The 21346-nt window shown below is 40.1% G+C and overlaps 1 protein-coding gene across 1 annotated transcript in view; it reads left to right on the top strand.

The window, feature by feature from the left end:
* Positions 1 to 3464: 3464 nt before the first annotated feature.
* LOC135464746 (innexin unc-9-like) overlaps positions 3465 to 21346 on the top strand; it is a 72640-nt gene continuing 54758 nt past the window's right edge. Inside the window, exon 1 of the mRNA XM_064742283.1 lies at positions 3465 to 3603. Within this exon, the coding sequence (XP_064598353.1) occupies positions 3584 to 3603 (20 nt within the window). The 5' untranslated portion in view covers positions 3465 to 3583. The remainder of the gene's footprint in view (positions 3604 to 21346) is intronic.

Raw genomic sequence — 21346 nt, forward strand, 5'->3', positions numbered from 1 at the left:
GGATGGACTAGTCACTTGCAAAAAGTGCGTATAGACTATTTGCACTGATATAGAGCTCAACTGATAGAATTTTGAAAAACAGAGGAAATATACTTTCTTAATCTTGCAAGGAAAATAAGCTATTTGTAAGATACCACATTTATTCCGTACTGTCATGAATTGCAAGAAATCTAAGTGTCATGTTCGACATCCGTATACCACTCGTCAAGTAAACAGATGCGTACCAAGTCAATCATCGCAATACTAATTTCCAAAACAACTTAAAATCCCATTTTCCTAAAGGAATTCGTTAAAAACAATACCAAAAAATAGTAAATAAAGCTGATAAAATGTAAGAGAGAAGCAGGAAACAGATTTCAGTGGTGCAGGGAAGACAGTCAATATTCCAAACATATCCTCACTGGCGCGAAGTAAGTTTTGAATTTTTGTAAAATGACGACATGCACCGCACATGCGTGTAATAGAACTCGGAAAACACTACACGCAATGAATACAAGTATGTATGATATAATCAGTGTTCTATTGGGTTATTTCAAAAAAACATAAAAAAGCGAACAGAGCGATATATCGAAGAAAGATAGAAATTTTTTTTTGGAGGGTGGGGACTAATCCTGCTTAAGCCATGGCACTAGGGGTCATGTAATTTGCCACTATTTATGAATTTGCATGAACAGTTAGAATAAAACTAGTTTTCTCTCTATGCTGTACGTCTTAATTATATTCTTACAGAAATTCCGCCACTGTTTTTACGTATGGATTTACAAATACATATTTACAAATTTGTATAGAAGCTTCCATTGTTTCGGTACAGCGTTATATTTTCTGTAGGGACCTTTATTTTGATCGATACTGGGGTAGTGTAAATTATTTACAGTATTTTTTTGTGTGTGAGGGCCTTGTGGAAGGGCAGTTTCCCTGTAAATTGACAGAGTTGTTATTATTATAATTATTATTGTTTATGACCGTTTGCTTCACCACAATGTACCATCTGATCCCTTGATGAGAACTGAAATATTTGACATATAAATAAGAAACTATAATAGAGTCAAATCATTAATATGAATAAGAAAATAGCGAAATAGCGAAATAGCGAAACAAAAAAAAGTTTTCTGGGTATATAAAGTAACACAAACAAGCAAACTGAAAATTTTGTGACCGGTGACGTAACGGTCTGTTCTGTAATTCCAAAAGTGTAGGTTCACGAGAGAAATACATAGAGCTGTAAGTGTTTAATGCACGGACATGTAAATTGGAATGCTTACAACAATTAGTTTACAACCGAAGAAATATCATTTTTATTAAAACTCTTCTTCCATCATAGACTCACTTTTATTTAAAGGCCAAGCAAAAGATTCTACTGGTTCTATTTTTTTTTTTTTGGAAACAATCGTTTCTGTTCTGTTTTCTGTCCTTTTCTGTTTTACTGATGGAATTTCTTTGAAGTAAGACTATTTGTTTCCGTTGCATATATTCACGGGTTTGATAGATTGTGATTTCGCAGTGGTACTGAATAATTCCGTTGCCTGCAATGACTCAATCCATCATATACAATACTGGAATTTCTGTAAAGTATTGTAAAATTATCATCCGTCAAATACTGTTAGATTATTGTCGGAAAACAAAGCATTTACTTGTAAATTATAGTCACCTTCCAATTTATGTCCGGCAGAGGCTGGATGACTTATTTTGAGAAACGGCATCGCTAAATCTGTTTTATCTACTCCGTGTCTATGGTTCAGCATATCAGAATCATGTCTTATAGCAAAGCAAGTTTTCCCGTTTAGCTCACTAACTATACGGAAATGTTTGCATTGCGCTGCTGTTACGTATGTAAAACTGTCGCTCAAGTAAAAATCATTATGTGGCATATCTATACAAGAACAAACACACAAGCTGCACATATGCCCTACAAACAGCTGTGCACTTTCAAATATAGGGTTGTTAGATTTTATCTTAAAATGGACGTTTTTATCGTGAAATTACTGCTGTAGGCGTGGTTATGAAGATGAGATAATGCTTTTTGTTTCTTTTTGTTTCTCTTTTTTTGAGGGGGGGGGAGTGAATATAGAATAAATGTAATACGATTTATATATGTCTAGTTAACACGCACGCCACACGGTAGTGTAGAAGGCGGGACTACAACCGTCACTGATAGCAAACTGCATATGTGATTCCGCATTGTGTGCCCAGTCCCCATCCACAACGCTTTTCTATTCCACAGCTAGAAGAGTTCGTCACATTATATACACTCGCGACCACCAACCTGGCTTGAAGTATTTTCGCAGTAGGGAAGCTTAACTATTCGGAGCCCTGGAGTAAGCTGAGCTAGGAACACCACCAGCCTATTGGTTGTGCACCCAGCCAGGCAGGCTTCTCAGTCTCCGTCTACTCCCACCACCCTGCTTATGCATGCACGGATTGAATCGACTGGGGCCGTCTACTGTTAGTACGAAGCTGTATATACACATAGCTCAAAGTTGACCTGCCGAGGCATTTAAGCTTCTCGGCACGGATGTAATTCAACCTGAACGCGGCTTTTGATGCCGTTGTTTTCTGCCAAAAGGGTCGAAGCTATCCCCCTCTTTTTGCCTCTTGGACAATCTGATAGCGTGTCGTCAGCGCTCCCCTCCCCTTCCAGACTCCGCCTTGCTGTTAAGATCTCTCTACCTCCTTTGCCGAATTAGCGTTGTTTCGCTGAAGTCTATGTCCATTAACCACGTCGTCTGCGTGTAAAGCGTTCATGCTCCGTAATGAACTTTGCATGGCCTTCCAACGCTCACGTGATCTTTCAATAGGTTCGTAAAGTCGTCTGCTTCAATGGAATATTGTCCGTAGCAGGGAACTGCACAAGGGAACCAGCGTTACCAGCCGCCCAGCTCATTGGAATATCGGCTCAATAGCGGGGCTAAAAACAGGGCTATGAAAACTATTGGCAAGGACAAGATTGCTGCGACTTTTACAATCACCACTGGAACATCTCCTGGAGTTACCAGGACGTTTTAAAATAGCCTAAATCCCGCACAGAGCGAATTTGCGGGAAGTCTACACTCTTGTGTTCACAAGCAAGGTTTTCGATTCTTATCTGTGATACTTTGGTGGAAATCGTGTTGTAGATCTTACTCATGGATACCGGCACATATTCCCGTGATGTAACGCATAAGTGATGCAGTGTGAAGTGAAGCGATCTGCGTTCACCTGAAAACTTCCGGGATATTTTATTATTATTATTATTAATTTACCAAGAAAAATTTTGGTGCAGAATGGATACAGGCAAGCGTTGTGAATTCCATGCAAACTTGTCGTGCCGGATAACCCATGTGGCCCGGAGGTAGAAAGTGCCACTTACCTCCAAGCACTCCACTGATCTCACCGGGATAAATCTCGCGTGATATCAGTGATACTCAAACCTTCGAAAACGTCGCATCTAGCGGTGAGCCTTACGCAATGCGTGATTAAGTCTTGTGCCACAACCATTTAGGTCTCCGGACGAGGAAGAGTTCCGCCAATGCCGTGAGAATCTTACCTGACATGGCCGAGTCTGGAACTCACGGGTACTGGAGGCGAAAAATAGAACGATCCCGAGATGCATGGAGACTGGTCAATGTAAGTTGATATTACTTTGCCAGATCGCCTGGCGACTCACTCTCGTAAAATTGCAGCTGTACAAAACACATATGACGCATTCCACATGCCTTTGACATTTCTCACTTTCAAGAGTCCATGCTTTGCTTTTATTGCACTAGACCCTGCACATGTTATGACCTTTAGCTGACGTTTCTCGTTCCTTCGTTTTGAGTTTCTAAGCTTTTCTCACGTTATCATTATTGCCAGCGAAACGAGAACGGCTTGTATGACTGATAACTGCACTTTATTAATAAAGTCGCTGTTCCACTCCGCGTGTCTATATAGTGTCTGTATATGTACATATATAAAAACACGTTATATAATTTATAGACTGTAAAGAGCTCTCGTTGGCTCAGTAACCAAAAGGCAACTTCCACTGAAGATCATTTAATCTTAGCCAATAAGACCGCGTATTTCAACCCCATTCGATCCCAGGTGGATCAACACCAGTAATGGGTATATCTAGAGTCTAGAGTGCAAATCAGTTAACCACCAACATATCAGAAAATATTCAATCAAAAGGAAATCCACAATAGTTTTATGTTTACATGTCAAGCGTTAATTTTACAGTTTAGGGTGGAGAGTGAGGCAGTAGGAGAGTTTTTTGAGTGAGGGTCAGGAGGGGTGAGGTGGTGTGAGGCGTTGATGGGCGGATGCAAATTGTAATGGTGGTGTAATTCTGTCCATGATACAGTTAACAGTGATCTGGTTATAGTACAACCCACTCAACCACATATGTATTCAAACTGATGACCAGTGGTGGGCGAACACATTCTGTTTTAAACTCACTTGAGGAATGAACGTCACATGCGGAAAATCTGAGTGTATTGTGTGCACCTTAGTCGTTTCAAGAACACGTAGCTCATTATCGTTTAGAAATGCTCAGAGATTATCAGCCAAAAATAGATATAGCAGACAAGAAATCGACATGTACAATTATCTCTAGCCGCTTTGTTAGCGCGATTTGCCTGGACAGCATTGAACATATATATATAGAGAGATATACAAAAGAGTATTTCTGCATCAGCATTCTGGTGTAAATTAGCAATTACTTAACGTCGAGAACTGTAAAGATCCAGTCTTTTGCTTCGTTTTATTCTTGAGATTAACCTCGCCGTTTGCATACGTGTATTTCCAGGACGTTCGAAGACGCGTTTTATAGGGACATCAAAAACACCATTGGTTGTGTTTCCTTATTAATATTTCACGAAATATCAAAAATGTCATCATCAATTGCATAAGTACACATCGCGGAACACCAAAAAGCGACACCTCATCACCCTTTCCCTGTAATGAAACAACGGCCAATTCCTGTTGGTACGACATCCCGCAAAAACATCTGTGTCGTCTGTCACTAAGATCTATCCTTAAGTGAATGGTCTATGTAAAAATGTAGGATGTCAAACAATTTGACGTACCGACGGAAACAAGGACAGAGGGACGCATCGATTACAAGTGGTTGATATTCGTTGTTGATGGATTTCAATGCTCTCGCACGGGTATCCAAATGAGAATCCAAAAAGCTTACTGTGTTTTCGCAGTTACTCCCCGGCGAAACGGCTTTTCCTTGGCGTCCTGCTGTAGTAGGTGAATATTTATCGTAAATGTTTATATTAATATAATACCGTTTATATTTCGTTGAGACCGTAAACACTGACTTTTATTTCCGAAAACTTTCGATCCAGTTTTACTGTCAGTTGCCATTTACTTCACATTTAATGGTATAGCTGCGAACGCCACGAAAGTCAGAGGTGGCGTCATTATTTTTGAGTTGGTCTAAGATACATACACCCCAAATGCTTTGCTCCTGGCGTTCGTTGTAAACTTTGCGCTTGTATCAAACTTACTTCTTAAAGCGATCACTATGATAGTAAGAAAATGTTTCTTTCTTTTTTTCTTTCTTTCTTTCTTTGTTTTTTGTTTGTTTGTTGTTGTTTTGTGTTGTTTTTTTGTTTTTGTTTTTGTTTTTTTTTTGTTTTTTTTTGTTTTTCTGTGATCGTATCTGACTCTATTAAACAATATTTTGACACAACGCATAAATGTACAAAAACAAAAAGGTATCCTTTAAAAAGTTGATGTCTTGCATTCAGACTCTTCACAAAGTGAATCATTGCCAGGATGTCAAAAATTTGAACGACCGACCTAACCCTATGGAGCGACCCACAGAGCTGCTTGTGCCAGCTATAAACTGTACTGCAGGCAAATCGTGCCCTTTTCTACAGGAGTCAAGATATTCTATATCTGTAGTTCATATAGAGAAATGTTAATGTTAATTGGAATGTGTTATCAGAGACATGGTTACCATAAATAGAACGCGATATTATTGATAACAGTTATCGAGTTAAAGATATTCCATAAAAAGCAATAATGATAAAAATGGAAGAAATTACCTGCATCCTGAAAGAAATTCTCTATAAATAGAGGCGATCGTGGTCACAATAATAATAATTTTGTAACAAATTGTATTCCTCGACAAAGCAAGAGAGCAACCAAGACTTAAGATATATACTGGAAACATTAGAAGTACTTCCTGGTACAATATATTGTCAATAGCACAATGGTATTGATTTCAGATGTTAATACAAATGATAATAAATGTTAAAAGCGTCTTATATGGCTGCGCGCGAAGTCGGTGAAGTAGCAAGGAAAGGGAAAGAAGCCTGTGCAAGTCAGTTCTGTTGTCCGTTCAGAATGTAACACATACTCAATTAGAACGGCTAGTGTGATTTTAATCATTTTGTGAAGGAAGCCATCAAAGACTGGCCCATTTGTCACCTTGAATGATGGATGTCACAGACAGACTGAAGAAATGAGCGAATTTCTGGCGGTCGTATAGTTGTGATTTCATCGAACTGCTTTCTGTTCAGTTCTAACCGGATATACCCAGTGGCATTGTCATGCGCGACAACGGTGCGAATACAGGCGGAAATGCCTATAGTTTGTTAAATACGACGACGATAGTCGGAGTAATTCTCGATCAGTGACGGCTCATAAATTGCTCTTAAAATTATCGCATTTTTTACCTAATTCTGCTGTTGTCATGGTGCCTAGGGGTGTATAAACTGCTTTGATTTATGTACGCATATGAACAACTAGAATAAAACCTTAACTGTGGTAAAATGAAAAAAGGCTAATGAACTATCACACTGACACGGTTGTTGTTCTACCCTCTACTTACTTTTAATACATCTAGCTTCTCTCGTGACGTCATCTCATACGTGGTGTACGTCATCGCTTTGACCACAAATTGACATCGCAAACGAGGTGAATGGCAAAAGCGAACACCAAGCTTCAAGGCTTTAAACGAACTGGCGGCAAAGTTTCTTCTCTGAGCATGCGTTTTGTGATTGAGCGGATTTCAGTCCACACAATATTAAGCCCAGAGTCACGAACGTATCACGGTTTCGTAATGTTTTTGATTTTTTTGTGATAACAATTGAAAGGAACATATAACCTTGCCACCGGCTGCTGTGTTCTTTACCAGACGCGGGTTTCTGACATCTTTCATTCCCAAGACGTTAGTGAATGATTTGACTCGTTTTACCCGAAAATTAACCGGTTGTAAATTTGCGATCAAATTATTAGTTAAAGAAGAGACATCTCAAACGCACCCCAAGCATCATTAAAACTCTTTGACATGCGCCACAACATATGCTCAACACATTAATCCGATGTTCTCTGCTTCTAATGCAATTGTCAGTAAGGTGAACTGAATCGTACCTTTCAACCGACGAGGTAGTTGTGAGGGCAAAATGCGGCAAATTCTGGAATAGAATAGAAGGTTACGCGGAGAAATGAATCACGTCATTTTCAACGAATCGATAGCCTTCTTTTGATTCGCCGCAGACCTTACCAAGACATCGTGATGCGGTAGAAAGGACAAAATTTGTATTTGATTGGTTAGCGCAGACCTCATGGCACTTTCTGATCAGGGTAAAATCAAGCTGCTGAGTACATAATGATTAAAAGCGAACCTTATGTTTTAATCAATGCCTTGAAACTGGCTTTGAGAATAAGGTGAAAGGCTAAGGGACGATGCGGATTTAAAACGACTGAGGCTGGCTTTATAAACTTGTATGTATCACTGTGTGTATGTATGCGAAATCAATAGATCTCTGAGTTGAGAGATGCGAAGTCCTTCAAAGAATTGAACGTCTTAAAGAATTCGTCTGCTTCATTAGCAATCGACAATTAATGGTAATGAGTGGAGTTTAACTGTCCCGTTCATGCCAGGAGGCAAACCGTACAGCTTTGTTGCCTGACTCGAAAACGTGCCCGAAGGAATAAGATCAAACTGCAAATGCGCCGACGAACAAATCGACGGAATGAGAGAATAGCGTTTGACATAAAGCCACATGGATTCGCAAAAAGCAAGAAAAAAAAGCCTTGCACAGGGTGTATTCACGTGTCGGTTAACGGTGCCTGTCCCATGTGTTTTTCATGAATTCATTTGTCTTGTACGCTAATTTATCATCGATTAGTTTTTCAATAGAAATAACAACGCAGATCTTATTGTTTCTATTCCATTCAACTGACATCTTAAAAACACAGAAAAAACATTATAAACTAGATTCAAAATGTGACCTTTTTCTCACTTTGTGAGATAATTTTTTTTATATTTAACGAGCAATTGTCACAGTATTTCGATAAATAGTGGAATTATTTTACCTTAAACTGACAGAAAGGAGAAAAAAGTTTTAGAACTAATTCTGCCTGAGCTTATTCCAACTTTGGGTTGTTGATTTTTTTTTTTAGCTCGCAAGGATTTAAAAAATCTCCTGCATTTATCCGTATTATTCTTATTTTTAAATCGTGTAATGAAAAAAGAAATCAGATAAGCCAAATTTTAAAATTGAGCGATTGGATGTCGCATTCTCCGGCATAACATTTGTCATGCGCGTAGCTTGGCGCCATGTCCTAGTCTCCACGTGACAATCTGAGATTACCTCAGACGTAAACTCGACTGAGCCAATCATAAACACAGATTACATTTAAATATTTTATCGCACCAATCATTTTTTAGAATGTTACGTGCATCTGCAAAGAGTCCATGGCGCGCTGACGTGGTTTACATTCATTCATCAAGATTATTTAGCGCTTAAGGAGAAAGAAATCTCTTGCACTGAGAGAAAAAGTCGCAGGGTGTTCGCCCATCATTTCTTAGTTACATGTTAAAATGAAATCAATACGTGTGATTAGGCGCGGTTAAGAGTTGAGTGAATGGAATGAGGACTTGGAGGAAGGGGTGGGAAGAGGTGTGAGGGAATGTCCACCGTGCGATAAGACTTCATTACTTCTTTATGAAGTCCCATTATTCTGGTGATGTTTTGGTGAATTACTTTAGAAACAGAAAACACAGAAAAAAAAAACATATGAATCCCATTCATGTCTCTATTGGGAGAAAAGGAGCATTTCATAATGATTAACTCTGTTTAGTCATATTTTTCACCAAGTCCAATTTTTTTCCAAACCACCGGTCCTCGTTTCACTAGGCGGGTGTCGAGGTTTTGCAATATTTTGTGCCACGAGAGATAATAAGTCGCTTAGAAGCGAGGTTATAGGGTGTCACGTTTTGCCTTCCATATATTCATTTTTCAACTGGCGACCAGGTTGGTGGTCCATGGTAGCTGCCAAATGAACTGTAATTCATCATTGTTTAAAATTATCCGAGGAGCGATATTTTCTTTCTGGCTATTTCCCTTGGGAAGTTGATAACGATTAGTAATTAGATGTACTGAAGAAATTAAAAAGCCGCAGTAGGACGAGATGAAAACAGCAAGCCCGCCGGGTTCTCTTTCAGGGATTGTGCCGTGTCTGTTGTGGCGCGCAACGAATATGACGCTAACAAAGAGAAATGTTGCCGGGGGTTTTATTTAACTATTACTAACGGCTGTATAGAAATATGGTGCTGTTTTGGGCATTCTGTTACTTGCCTTGGATTGCACATGCGCCGTGTCATGTGATTTTGTTCTTGCTCTTGTTGTTGTTCTACTGGTGAAGAGGGACAAAACCAAGTTCATGCAATTTAAGTTATCACGAATTAAACCATACACTTGGAATTAATGATTGGTGCTTAAGTAAAGCATATAAAGTATTAATATTACAGCTGTTAACTGTTTATTCATTTTATTGGTGTTTTTCCCATGACCATCCACAGATTGGTGGCAGACCTTCCCACATACTATAGACTATTAATCATTCATTCTTGTATGATTAGTTATGCGTGGCCACAGGTAAAAGCGCGCACATTTGGAAAATTCGGTACCAAACTCCCACGCAGTTAACAACATTCTTTTGTAGGAGGGGGCACATTATAGTATTTGTCTTTTCAATCTAATGTGTCAAGGCGTAAATTTTGTCGCAAGTCTGAATCTTCTGTCTAGTTTTTCGCCTGTTTTGTGAAATCTTTATTCCTGTTTCGCCAAAACCGTCGTAAAGATGTGCATCTTGTCCGACTGGGTGTTAGGACAAAGATGTGGTCATGGCAGTTACGTCTAATGGTAATCGTACGACTACTTTGGCACGTAGCCACTGCAATTGTACATCCAATACAGAAATTTGATAATCTGGGCTTACTCTAGGGTCAAATAATCTCCACAGATACCACAAATGATCCGGCTTTCTCATTTGCATAATACGGTCAAGTGTTACATTAATTTTGTTACATTAATGCAATCAGCACGTTTCTGTTCAAGAGCTAAATATACCTTTTAACTGGATAGCCTGTGTGCTGTTGAACTGGGTAAATATTTTATCACTGTATGCTTTCTTTTGTTTTTGTCTTATTTGTATACAATCCCGGGTTAAAAATTAATCGATTCCTGGTAAGTTTCCGCGGGGCTCTCATTAACTTCGTGATTAGTACGGTCATAGATTGGTTTACCTAGCTTACTTTTGCTAAAGTTTTTGTGCAGTTTTAGACTGCTGTCGGCGTGTCCACTATGCGAACGTGGCTTTAGACATAGAAATCCATTATATCTGCGTATCGCATATATTCATCGCCAGAAAATAGGACTAACTCTATTTCATACCATTATCATACTTTTCGACCAAAACTGATACACAATTCAAGAGTTTTTTTTTCCGACATGTCCATTGTACGAACGTGGCTTCAGACATTGGCATCCCTCTTCAAGGTACAAATCTGGTGTAGAACTTGTTTGGAATGTACGAACGACGACAAAAAGTTTACAAGCTTTTCTTGAAAATTATTCCAAATTGAAAACACTTTCTGAAAATACAGAAAAACCATGAATGTAGATATGTAGATATTTTTCAACAGAATGACCAAGAGGATCTATACAAGGACGAACTACTAATACAGTCGATGACTTAGTCTTAGTTAAAATCCACACAAAGGCAAAAAACGAATGTTTTTAGAAAGCCGAGTTTTAATCTTCGTGTCTGGCGTGTACAAAATGCATGGGATTGGAATCATGGACAAAACACTACTGCTTGTCCATCGACCCATCCACGAAGATATATACCACACAGCTCTGTAGTGGTGCGAAAAAAACACCCAACCCAGACTAATTTCATGGCATGATTAATTGACGAGGACCAGCCGAGATGGAATAATCAGAAAAACTAAATGAATCGGTAAAGGTTGTCTAGACAACGGCACAAAACACTTCGTACCTCGAGTTGAAGGATTTCGGAAAATGGCGGATGACTTACGTGGGTAATATAAAATTTAGCACCGTGGAGTGTTTCCGGATATCACCTCTGGGGGGAGCCTGAGTAAATATCAGACCTGACCGCAAAGTCGAGTGCCGACTCCCTCCCGCTCTAGCTACCCAGTCTGACGTCCGCCTCTGTTGCCTCCCTACTCTGAGGGAATACGCAATATTGATCTACCAGGTAGGCCTCTCAGTTGTTTGATCCGTCTGCTGTTGATGAACACTAAATTGTGCTAACCCTCAGCACACTTTTGACACAAGTCATGTTTTTGAGAAAGGTTGGCTTTAACATCAGAACCGATAAGTGCGTTATTTCGCGAGGTTTAACGAGATTTTTCCCGGGAGTTTCCTTTTGGGGGTGGGGCTTCGGCGGGAGGGGGGGTAATTTGGGCTCACAAAAATCTGTGAATTAATTGTTTTTTACCTTATGTGCCCCTTTTGAGCATATACTTCACCTTGTATTGCAACTTCTGTCCTCAGTTTTGAATGGCCTTTTTCTCGTACACACTTAAGTAGCGCTTAAGGCTTGATAATGTAATATCAAGTGAATGAAGGGTCCTTTCCTCACCACATTATGTGAGCTTTATTCTACAACAGTAATTGTACTTCAGGGTCTTCAGGGTTCTCAGATAATATAATGTTTTACACAACACCCCTAGAAATTAAATCAAAAAAACTCTCTGAAGAAATGCATGTGGACGATCTCAGCATTTCGACCTTAGGAGAATTACACCAGGTGTGCCACGTTGTAGCCAAGTATACCGCATATAGGCTCAGGGAAAACCGTAATAAAAACATGTCTGGCAAGACAAGAATGACAGAAAACTTGTTCAACGCATCAAAAACGCAAACATATATAGGTGATCCCAGTCAAAGACCTATCCTCCAATGCGGCATCGGGCTCAATCCCACGATAGGCTTAAGGAGCGTTTTAAAAGGGCCAGCGTGTTTTCTTGCCCAGGGCAGTCTGTAAGAGCTTGTAACAGCCACTCGGTTTATACTCTGTTAGGTTTAAACGAGCCTGTGATAAAATCCACTCAAATTGAGACCAGTCCTTTTGCTTCGCCTTTGTAACAATTTATTACGCCCTATCGAAGTCAGGCTCATATTTCTTTAAAGGAAAAAGCCAGCTCTTGTCTGAAACAGTCTTTGGCGATTTTGTTAGACGAATCCCGCTCGGGAACGGTACTTATTCACACTGATCCGTTCTCACATATTAAATCGGTTTCCTTCGTTCGGCTTCCCAAGTGCCGTCTTTGGGCGAAATTGCGCCCACTAATCTCCAATCAGGTTAGCCCATTTCTGGGAAAATATTCCCGCTGCAGGCGGTTACATGATCTGCATACGAGCGTCGCCTCTAGTAGCCTTTCACAGTTGCGCCAGAGGCCATAAATCTACTTTTTGAACGGCCCAAAACGTAAGGTATCCAGAGTTCAAACTGGGGCTCTTCGCGCTGATGGCAAAGCAAAGGAGAGAGAAATATAACAGGTCTGCCTCTCACATAACGTTGCGCGACTTTTTTTCTACCGCCATACTTCTTATATCCCTTTCATTTGATGGATGTTATTTTGATTCCAGTTTTATTACAAATTTCCATACGTGGCTTGCCAAGCCTCATTTTAATCCAAAATACGATAAGCGTTGGAAGCCAAGGGCAGAAGCAGTATCATGTGCTAGCCCCTAAAGCGAACGGCTAAACCAGCTTTTATTCATGGATGAACGATTGCCATTATCCTGCACCAAAGTTGCAATCTCTCCTGATCATTAGCTTGTAAACTAGCAACGTTGTTGCTTTTGGATATTTAAGCATTTTTTTTCTCATCATTTTTTATCCTTCTTAGAAACATTATATAAAAGCATCTAAAGGCCTATTGTAACGGGCAAATTCGTTAACAAACCAGCCATTTCATGCCGTAACTATAAAAAAAATTATCTCTGTATAGCTGCCTTTAGCATTCTTAAGTGTTTCCTCTTGTAACGTGCAAACTTTGCGAGCTGATACAACGCAAAAGGGAAGCCGAACTTCACCACCATCAAACTCATGTTACATGCAGCGTATGCAAATTTTGCACATGTAGATAGTGGCTGCAATATGTAATGCGATGGCGTGAAACGATTTCTCCGAATCGGGTGAGAGCAATAAATTTAAGGCAGTGTCATCATGACCCTTTGATAGGAAAGTCAGTCGTACATATTTCAGATCACGCGGAGAGACTTATGAAAGTATCGCAGCTATGGAATGGTCACAGTATTTATTCTATTGTTCTTTGTCTCGAATATTCTCAAGTATTTTTACTTTTCTTTTTTTGTTTTTACTGGAGTGTCTGGAATATACCACAGACCGTGGGCAAAATAATGACGAACTTTCCCACGTGTAACGAACGGTAAAGTACGCCATATTGGTGGAAGACATGTGGTTTTCAGCGACTGTAAGACTACGCGAGAGGAGCTTGGTCGGCAGTTGATTGTCACCAAGCCCCCTCAAGCTGACAGAACGGGGTTATCGAGAAATCTGTCAATGTTAGATGGGACTGAGCTTTTACATTTAGAAAATGTTACTGTGTTTGCATTTGTTTGTGTTGAAAATTTTACAAAAAATCCAGTCCGTGATGCGAAAAAAATGATCGCAGTCACTTTATCCTCAGTATACGAATTTAATGCGTGCGTGTGAAATAAGGGACTCGAATTGGTCAGAAAACAAAAATGTTTCACTTTCAAACGTCTTCGTATTAACAACTTAAAGTTTTTGTGAGCATTCTCTGAAGTATCAAAATCCTGTCTAAAGATGGATCGTCTCACAAAATCAGTCCACTGAGATACATTTATTCATTTATTGCGGTTAAAACGGCTGCGCGCAAATGTATAATTTTTAAGGTTTTCCTATTTTAGCAAATATCTCTTCCCAAAAAAAAGCGTAAATGGTGAATCAGTTTTCGACCATTGTGTTTGAACTGTTTAGGAAGCATTGCTGGACGGGTTTATTGTCATTTTACCATGACAACCATGGCTTATTCACTATCAGGCGGACAAATTGACGCCGGCACAAAATTTGATACCCTTATACCTAGTCACGTGACCTAAAGTTTTGTAGATTGTTTTTCTCTACCTCCAGCGCTTTAGGGAGATAAATTCATTAAACGTCAGCCCACACTCCTGATTCGGTTTTGCCACCGATGTAGTCTAAACTTCAATCAACCTAATTCGCACGAGTAAAGAAAAGTCAATATTTTCGACCCTAGAATCAATGGCTGCGCACATACTTCCTCCCAGCAGTGTCGATCTGTTCACTCACTGATTGGCTGTAAATTGTTATGGTGCAATAAAAGCGTGTCTGTTATTTTGCCGAGGAAGTGAGGAAGGGAAACGTGGTGTGCTGATTTCAAGTTTGTTATACCTACATTACAGGTAAAGCACTCCTCGGAGCCACGTTGACATTTACCCATAATATACTCACGCGCTAAGCATTGAGTTAAATTTAACATCCGTAGGATTTTTAATTAATCTGTATTCGGTGAAATTGCCAGACTATGACAGTTTTGCATTAAGACTGCATATTACATTTTCTTCACACGTACAAAAGTGAAGTTGCTACAATACAACATACTAGAAAACTGACAATAACATAAAAATATATAGGCAATAACGACAATAAAATTTTATTGGAAGTGCATTGATCCCGCGATGCATCCGTGGTCCGTGCAAAGACAAGCCGTTTTCTTAACAGAACTGTGACAAGAACAAAATTCCAAGCGACAGTGAAATATTTTATTCATCAGGAACTTACTGTAGAACTCTCTGTTTGAGTATATTTTTCCACCAAGGAATTTTTGTAATTGTGTATGTATATATAACAGTCGTTCAGCCGTATGACTATGAAGAGTCATGAATGTGTGTGTTTAAATACTGTGTCTTATTGTAGCAGGACGGGGCCATGTCACCAAAGTCTCAGATTTTGTAGCTGTGTGTGGAAAACAAGAGCCACTTTTCTATGCGTTGTGTTTTGAATTACAAGTGATAGTCCTATTGGTATTTGTAAGACATTTGAAGAAAGCACTGGTTTGTAACAAAATGGATATGATATTTACAGTTTTGTCCGCTGCCTCAACAGATAGCTGATCTTGTTTTACATGAGAATTTGTCCTGATTCGTTTTTCATCGCACAGACTTTTTATATCACGTGACTATCGACGTCATGTAAACAAATTTCTTCGTTTATGAAGTTAGAACACATGCAAATTACTGAATAAATTTCATATTTGGCGTTCATCAGGAGAATAATGTGGTAAGTGTTTTTTGTTGTTTTTTTTTTTTTTTGGCGGGGAGGGGAATTTTGATCCATAGAAAGGTTTTTTTCCTATCGCCCCATAAAAATTGGCACTTTATTAAAGCAGGCAAGGATCGACAGGTGTTGTGGGGAAAAAGCTCAACCTTGGCAGTTTGGAACAGATTTGCAAGTCAATGTTAATTTCGGAAGCCTTAACTGAAATATTAATGCGACGCAGTCTGACATGCCCTTGTAATTTACCTTTATGTTTAGCAGTCTAACGGAATAACTTTGTCGATAATGTGATAGCAAAAGGTCTATCGTCCAACCGCACAACGCAGCTGTTCGGCTCGAGAATAGCCATATGACGTCATCAACTAAATCGGCAACAAATATGACAACATTGTGGTAATTAGCTCGGGTCGCTAAATGTTAATTGATGCTGATTGATTATTTGTGATGTTTCTGGACAAAAGGATCCTAGCATGGCGGAGGAATATGAAGTGGTAATTGCTTTGCTATAGATTCCGACTGCCTAAACATATGTTCATCTCAAACGGCGATAATTGGACATTTGGTGGCTAGTAAATAGACCGATGTCTAACGTTGGACAAATCTGTTTGGATTATAGCACAGAGAACGTATAGTACGTATTATACTATACTTCACAGAGTAAACGCGTACATTGCTTGGTACTGAGCTTCAAATAAGCTGGTCCAGTTTTACGGTCTGTCTAAACTCAAATTGTAAAGAAAGAAACAAGAACTTTTTTAGCTTGGTTAATGACGACAGTGCTGCTTACAATTTGTCGGAAAAACGAGAGGGGGGAAACCATGCTCATTAATGTCGTTAGTCATCGGGGGAGGGGAGCAAGAGAACGAAAAGGTTGCACAACTAAGCGGGTTGCGCTTTTGGTGAACGAGCCTATTTCCAATAACCTTGTACCAAAGCAGAGGTCAACGTGTCGAGACAATAAACTAGAGGCAAGTCTTGGTGATTTCTGTACATCGCTTGATGACAAATCCAAATGTCGATAATCTCTCTGAAAATTCATTTTCGCTCAGATTTACATTGAGATCAGCCACCTTGCAACGCACTGAACGAGTGATAAGTTTGCGAGTATATGACTACTAGAAAAGAGGAAGACTTATTACTTGGCCCTCATCGGCTATTCATTGAGCGAAAATCGACTTCTGTCGAGCTTAGTTCACGATCTCAAACGCTTCCATGGCGCCAAGAATTTCCCCGGCAGTCAACGTTTGTGTATCTACTGCCCAGCTTCATTCCCAAATAGCTGGGCGTATTTTATGGCGTCGATTTTTTCCAACGATTCTTGTTGCATTCCATCCACGTGGCGTGCTTTGACGTATTGGACAGATTTTTTTCGTCGGAATTCAATCTGTAAACGTCAGCCAGGCCGATCATGTCTTGCCAGTAAGAAGCCAAATCCATCCAAAAAGTGACCTGGTCTCAAATAGAATTGCAGCCAAGTTACTGTTCATTACTCACCGATGCCCTGTTCATAAGCAGTCAAGTATCTTTGTCAAAGATGGTTAGAGAACTAGGCTCTGATTTTAGATTGAATTAAACCTGTTTTTATTAGCTGTCTCTATTAGCTTTATTTTGTCTTCGGGATCGCCGACCTGATCACAACTCTTGAGTAAATAGCTTTTGACTGCTGATATGAAAAACGGTCGAATTCTACAGACCTTTCATACGTCTCTAGAGTAAAAAAGAAGTCCAAGTGGAATAACAAAACAATTTTAACTTACTCTCTTTAGCAGAACTATTGATTCTCTTGTGTACAGCCTATTCCAAAGCCTTTTACCTCGAACTTTGTACACCCCATTCTAAAGGCTTTTACCTCCAGCTTTTTTGGAAGAACTTCACTGGTTCTTGACAGAGGACTCAAGAGCAAAGTTCCCAAAGCCTTTCGAACTTTGAAAAATACATAAACTAGGCTTTGTTTCTTGTCGCAAATTGTAGAGCGTGTGTGCAATTCTAAATTAAGACATATGTATGGTAAAAAAAATGTAAGCGTAACGTGCTGATAGAACGGTACTATCCACCCCCCCCCCCACCCCCCCCCCACCCCCCCAAAAAAATAATCGCACAGAATTTACGATCAATACATGATCCGTTAAGCACCAGAATCCACCAAACAGTTGTGACAGGTTAATCCATTAATCGCTTTCTCCGCAAAATCCATCGACGAAGTTAATCCTTCAACGAGTTTCTAGGGCTTGTCATTCAGCTGTCGAACTGTGGACTGCATCACCCGTTTGCGAACACCTTGTTGATGCCATTCAGTTGTAGGCTTTAACAGTGGACAGCACCGTCCGTTTGCAAACACCGCGCCAGCGCAGGGGTGTTTTTATGAGTGGCAGTGGCAGGCTAACACTGGCACCCCTCGGTTGTAAACCAATCCACCTGGAGCTATTTGTAGACGTCTTATGTTCCGACGTTTCGATGGTTTCCTCGGTTCTCACACGAAACTCTTCGCGGTTTGTTTGCACAATAGCTGTCTGTTTTTTACAACTGTGGTCCGGGAAAAAATATCGTCCAGTGTGGTGAAAGTCAAGAGACAAGTTAAAGTAGAGTTTCGGTCGCATAAGAGGATTAACAGGTAACCTCTGTGAGCCCAGAATGTCAAGAGGGTTTGTGTAAGGGTGGGGGGGGGGGGGGCATTTAGGGTCGAGAGGCAAGGCGCCTGTTGGGTCAACAAGCCCATTATGGCATTACTTAGATAGTCAAGTGTTTGTTGCAATTGTTGTTTCCAGACATCTGTTATTCTTGCTGGAGGGTAAAAAAAAAATGCTGCACCGTCAAACTGCGAATTATCGACCTGGATGTAGAACTGACTTGAAGCACAGTGCTCTTGTGCCCGCTGCGTCTGTCTCCCTCTGAATCGAATCGTGAGAGACGCCCAACGACGACTAACATAACTTTCCTATTAAAATTCCTCCGGCTCCCGCTGGGTCACGTGACCATCCACTTAACGACAGGTTGGGTGCAGTGGTAAAATGCGACGTTTGTCTAAAGACCTTGAAATTGTTCCATCAGAGAGGGATTACGTAAACCACAGAAACAATATCGGGAACGTGGAATTTAAAAGCTTCACAACCCTTGTGGCACAGGATCTTTTCGTTTTTGAATAAAGCCATTTTCGAAAGCCTTCCTCTCTCTCCTTTGCAAAGACGCCGTTCGGACGTGTCCGCCATTTTTATTCGACCTGGCATTTCGAGCTTACACTTTTCGCTTTCAAACTCAACAAAAACTTGGTGTGAAAGAATTGCTGACTGCAGATATTCCAAAGGGACCTTGTTAAATTGGAACAATTTAACGAACACTCAATATTTTTTACCTCCTATAGAGCCGGAAGTAATCTTTCAAAGCTGCCTCGATGAGCAATTTTTTCCCCATCATCTCTCTCCGATACAGAAGCATTCATTGCTCTCTGCATTAGATTATGTTCTAACGTCATATAGAATTTGAGCTAAAACGAATCATTTTTTCAAGCCTTTCGTGCGGAAAACCATAAATAACATATGCCAAAATTTCGTGCAAAACATCTCGTCCTATTGTAATGTATGGGCCATAATGCGGTTATTCCCCTTTTAGGTGCCGCTGTCATTGTTTAACGTGACAAGGTTAACATGGGACACTCGTGTAGGCTGATCCCAGCCTCAATTCAACACGACATGCGCAGATCCACGTAATGGCTCCAAATTACGCATTACCGCCAAGGGCTTGACAGCGTAGCTTATTGTCAGGGTGTTGAAGGCACAGGTCCTTGATCAAATTTAATTGTCATTTAGAGCTATGTTCATGTCACTCCACATCCCTGGGGATATAAAAATATTCCGGCTCGATCTGCTTAACACGTCTTCTAGAGGGTGCTCTTCCCTACAACCTCTGTCACACGTCACGTTTGCCTCTCGCCATAATTGTATTACTCCGCGTGATGAATGCAAATAGTCCCGCCATCATCAACACCAATGCGATTATACCAGGCGCTGTTGGTGTTGACATTTCAACGGAGGTCGAAGAGCCGGTCGGGGCAATGTTCTTCAGTTATAGAACCCGTATAATAGCACCGTTGTTTGTACTGTATTTTACATGTTAAGTACTCCCACCTTCATCCTTGAGGTGAAGTACCCCGAACATTTTCCCACAATAGCCGATATTTCCAACCGCTTTGCCGTCTTATTTAATAATAACGTGCGTGTAACTGTTATATTTTAATAAAACAACTATTTCTTATATTTATTTACTTATTTCATTGGTGTTTTACGCCGTACTCAAGAATATTTTACTTATATGATGGTGGCGGTGGAGAAACCCACGACCACCCGCAGGTTGCTGGCCGATCTTCCGACGTACGGCCGCTGAGGACGCCAGCATGAACTGGACTTGAACTCACAGCCGTCGCATTGGTGGGAGGCTCCCTGGTCGCTACGCTGCGCTGGTGCGCTAACCAACTGAGCCCCCAATATTTCTTAAAGGTTTGTAATATAAATACATTATATATACAACGTAAGGACGTCTTCAGTCAAGTAATCATGCAAAATTAGGTAAATTAAACAGTAAATAAAATAAATTTCTATTAATAATGGATCTATATCCTCGCATATTTGCCACCAAGATCGAACGATCTCTATTTTTAAGAGATCAATTTTTGTCCGCGTTTTAATTAAAGACAAATCTATGCGAATTGAAGAGCACAGGACACACCCTGTTTGTGTTTGATTTAATTTTCCTGTAGTCTGGAATCGGCTTCGCTTTCCTTGTGACCTTTCAATTCACCATTGTCTGACATTCCCAGTGTACACTTTTTTTTCACTTTCCCATTTATATCGATTTGAACGAACATTCCACTCGTTCAAAAGAAACGCAAAAAAAAACAGGCTAGCTGATTTGCTTTCCATGGGCATGCTTATATACATGTATACCAGAGAATAGACACAGACGGTGAGAATATCTTAAGTGGAAGCTTGGTGTACAATCTCTATATTAGGTTATTTAGGCTGCGGCTTTAGATAAGGGCATTTTCCATGTATCTGGCGAAGGGCGGTAATTTTATGCAAACGCTCTGATCTGTTAATCCGCTTATTATCCCGACCACCGATAACTGATATATGCCTGATTGCTCAGTACGACGTAAATAAATTAATAAAAAACAAATCTGTATTTAGACGTGGTATGTTTCTCGTTCTTGTTCCACTCAATTAATGCGGTGAGATGAAGTTCAAGATCAAATTGGTCGAAGCTCAAATTGATGTCAAATATATTATGTTCATAATCAAGTGTTTATGTACCGGTATTTATTTTTATTCTTTCATATGCTTGTCGAACCTTTCCTCCATGGTAAATTGTTGTGGTTGGGTTTGCATGAAAACATCGATCTAGCATAGAAAAGAATGTCGGTAAACTACATTGTTCTAAAAAAATAGATAAAGTACAAAAAATGGAAAACGTGACCTCAGTTCCACTCCCCTTGTTAAGACTCTGCACAAATTCCGGGCAAACTGTTTACACGTTGTTCTTCTGATCTAGGGCAGCATTAAGCCTTCGATCTTCATAGAGACCTTCCGGACCTTCCTATCTTTTTATAGGCTGCAATCACCATAGCCAATGAGCCTGCCATAGTCCGGGTTCGCATCTGATTATGAGCCGGTGAATAATTACACCCATACTTTCCTGCCCTCTATTGACCGGAGAAGTGCTCGATATTTGCTGAGTCACGTGACGCAGTGCACTTTTGTCGTATTTCAGTCTC

This window comes from Liolophura sinensis, chromosome 4 (genome assembly GCF_032854445.1).
Source record: "Liolophura sinensis isolate JHLJ2023 chromosome 4, CUHK_Ljap_v2, whole genome shotgun sequence".
Lineage (NCBI taxonomy): Eukaryota > Metazoa > Mollusca > Polyplacophora > Chitonida > Chitonidae > Liolophura > Liolophura sinensis.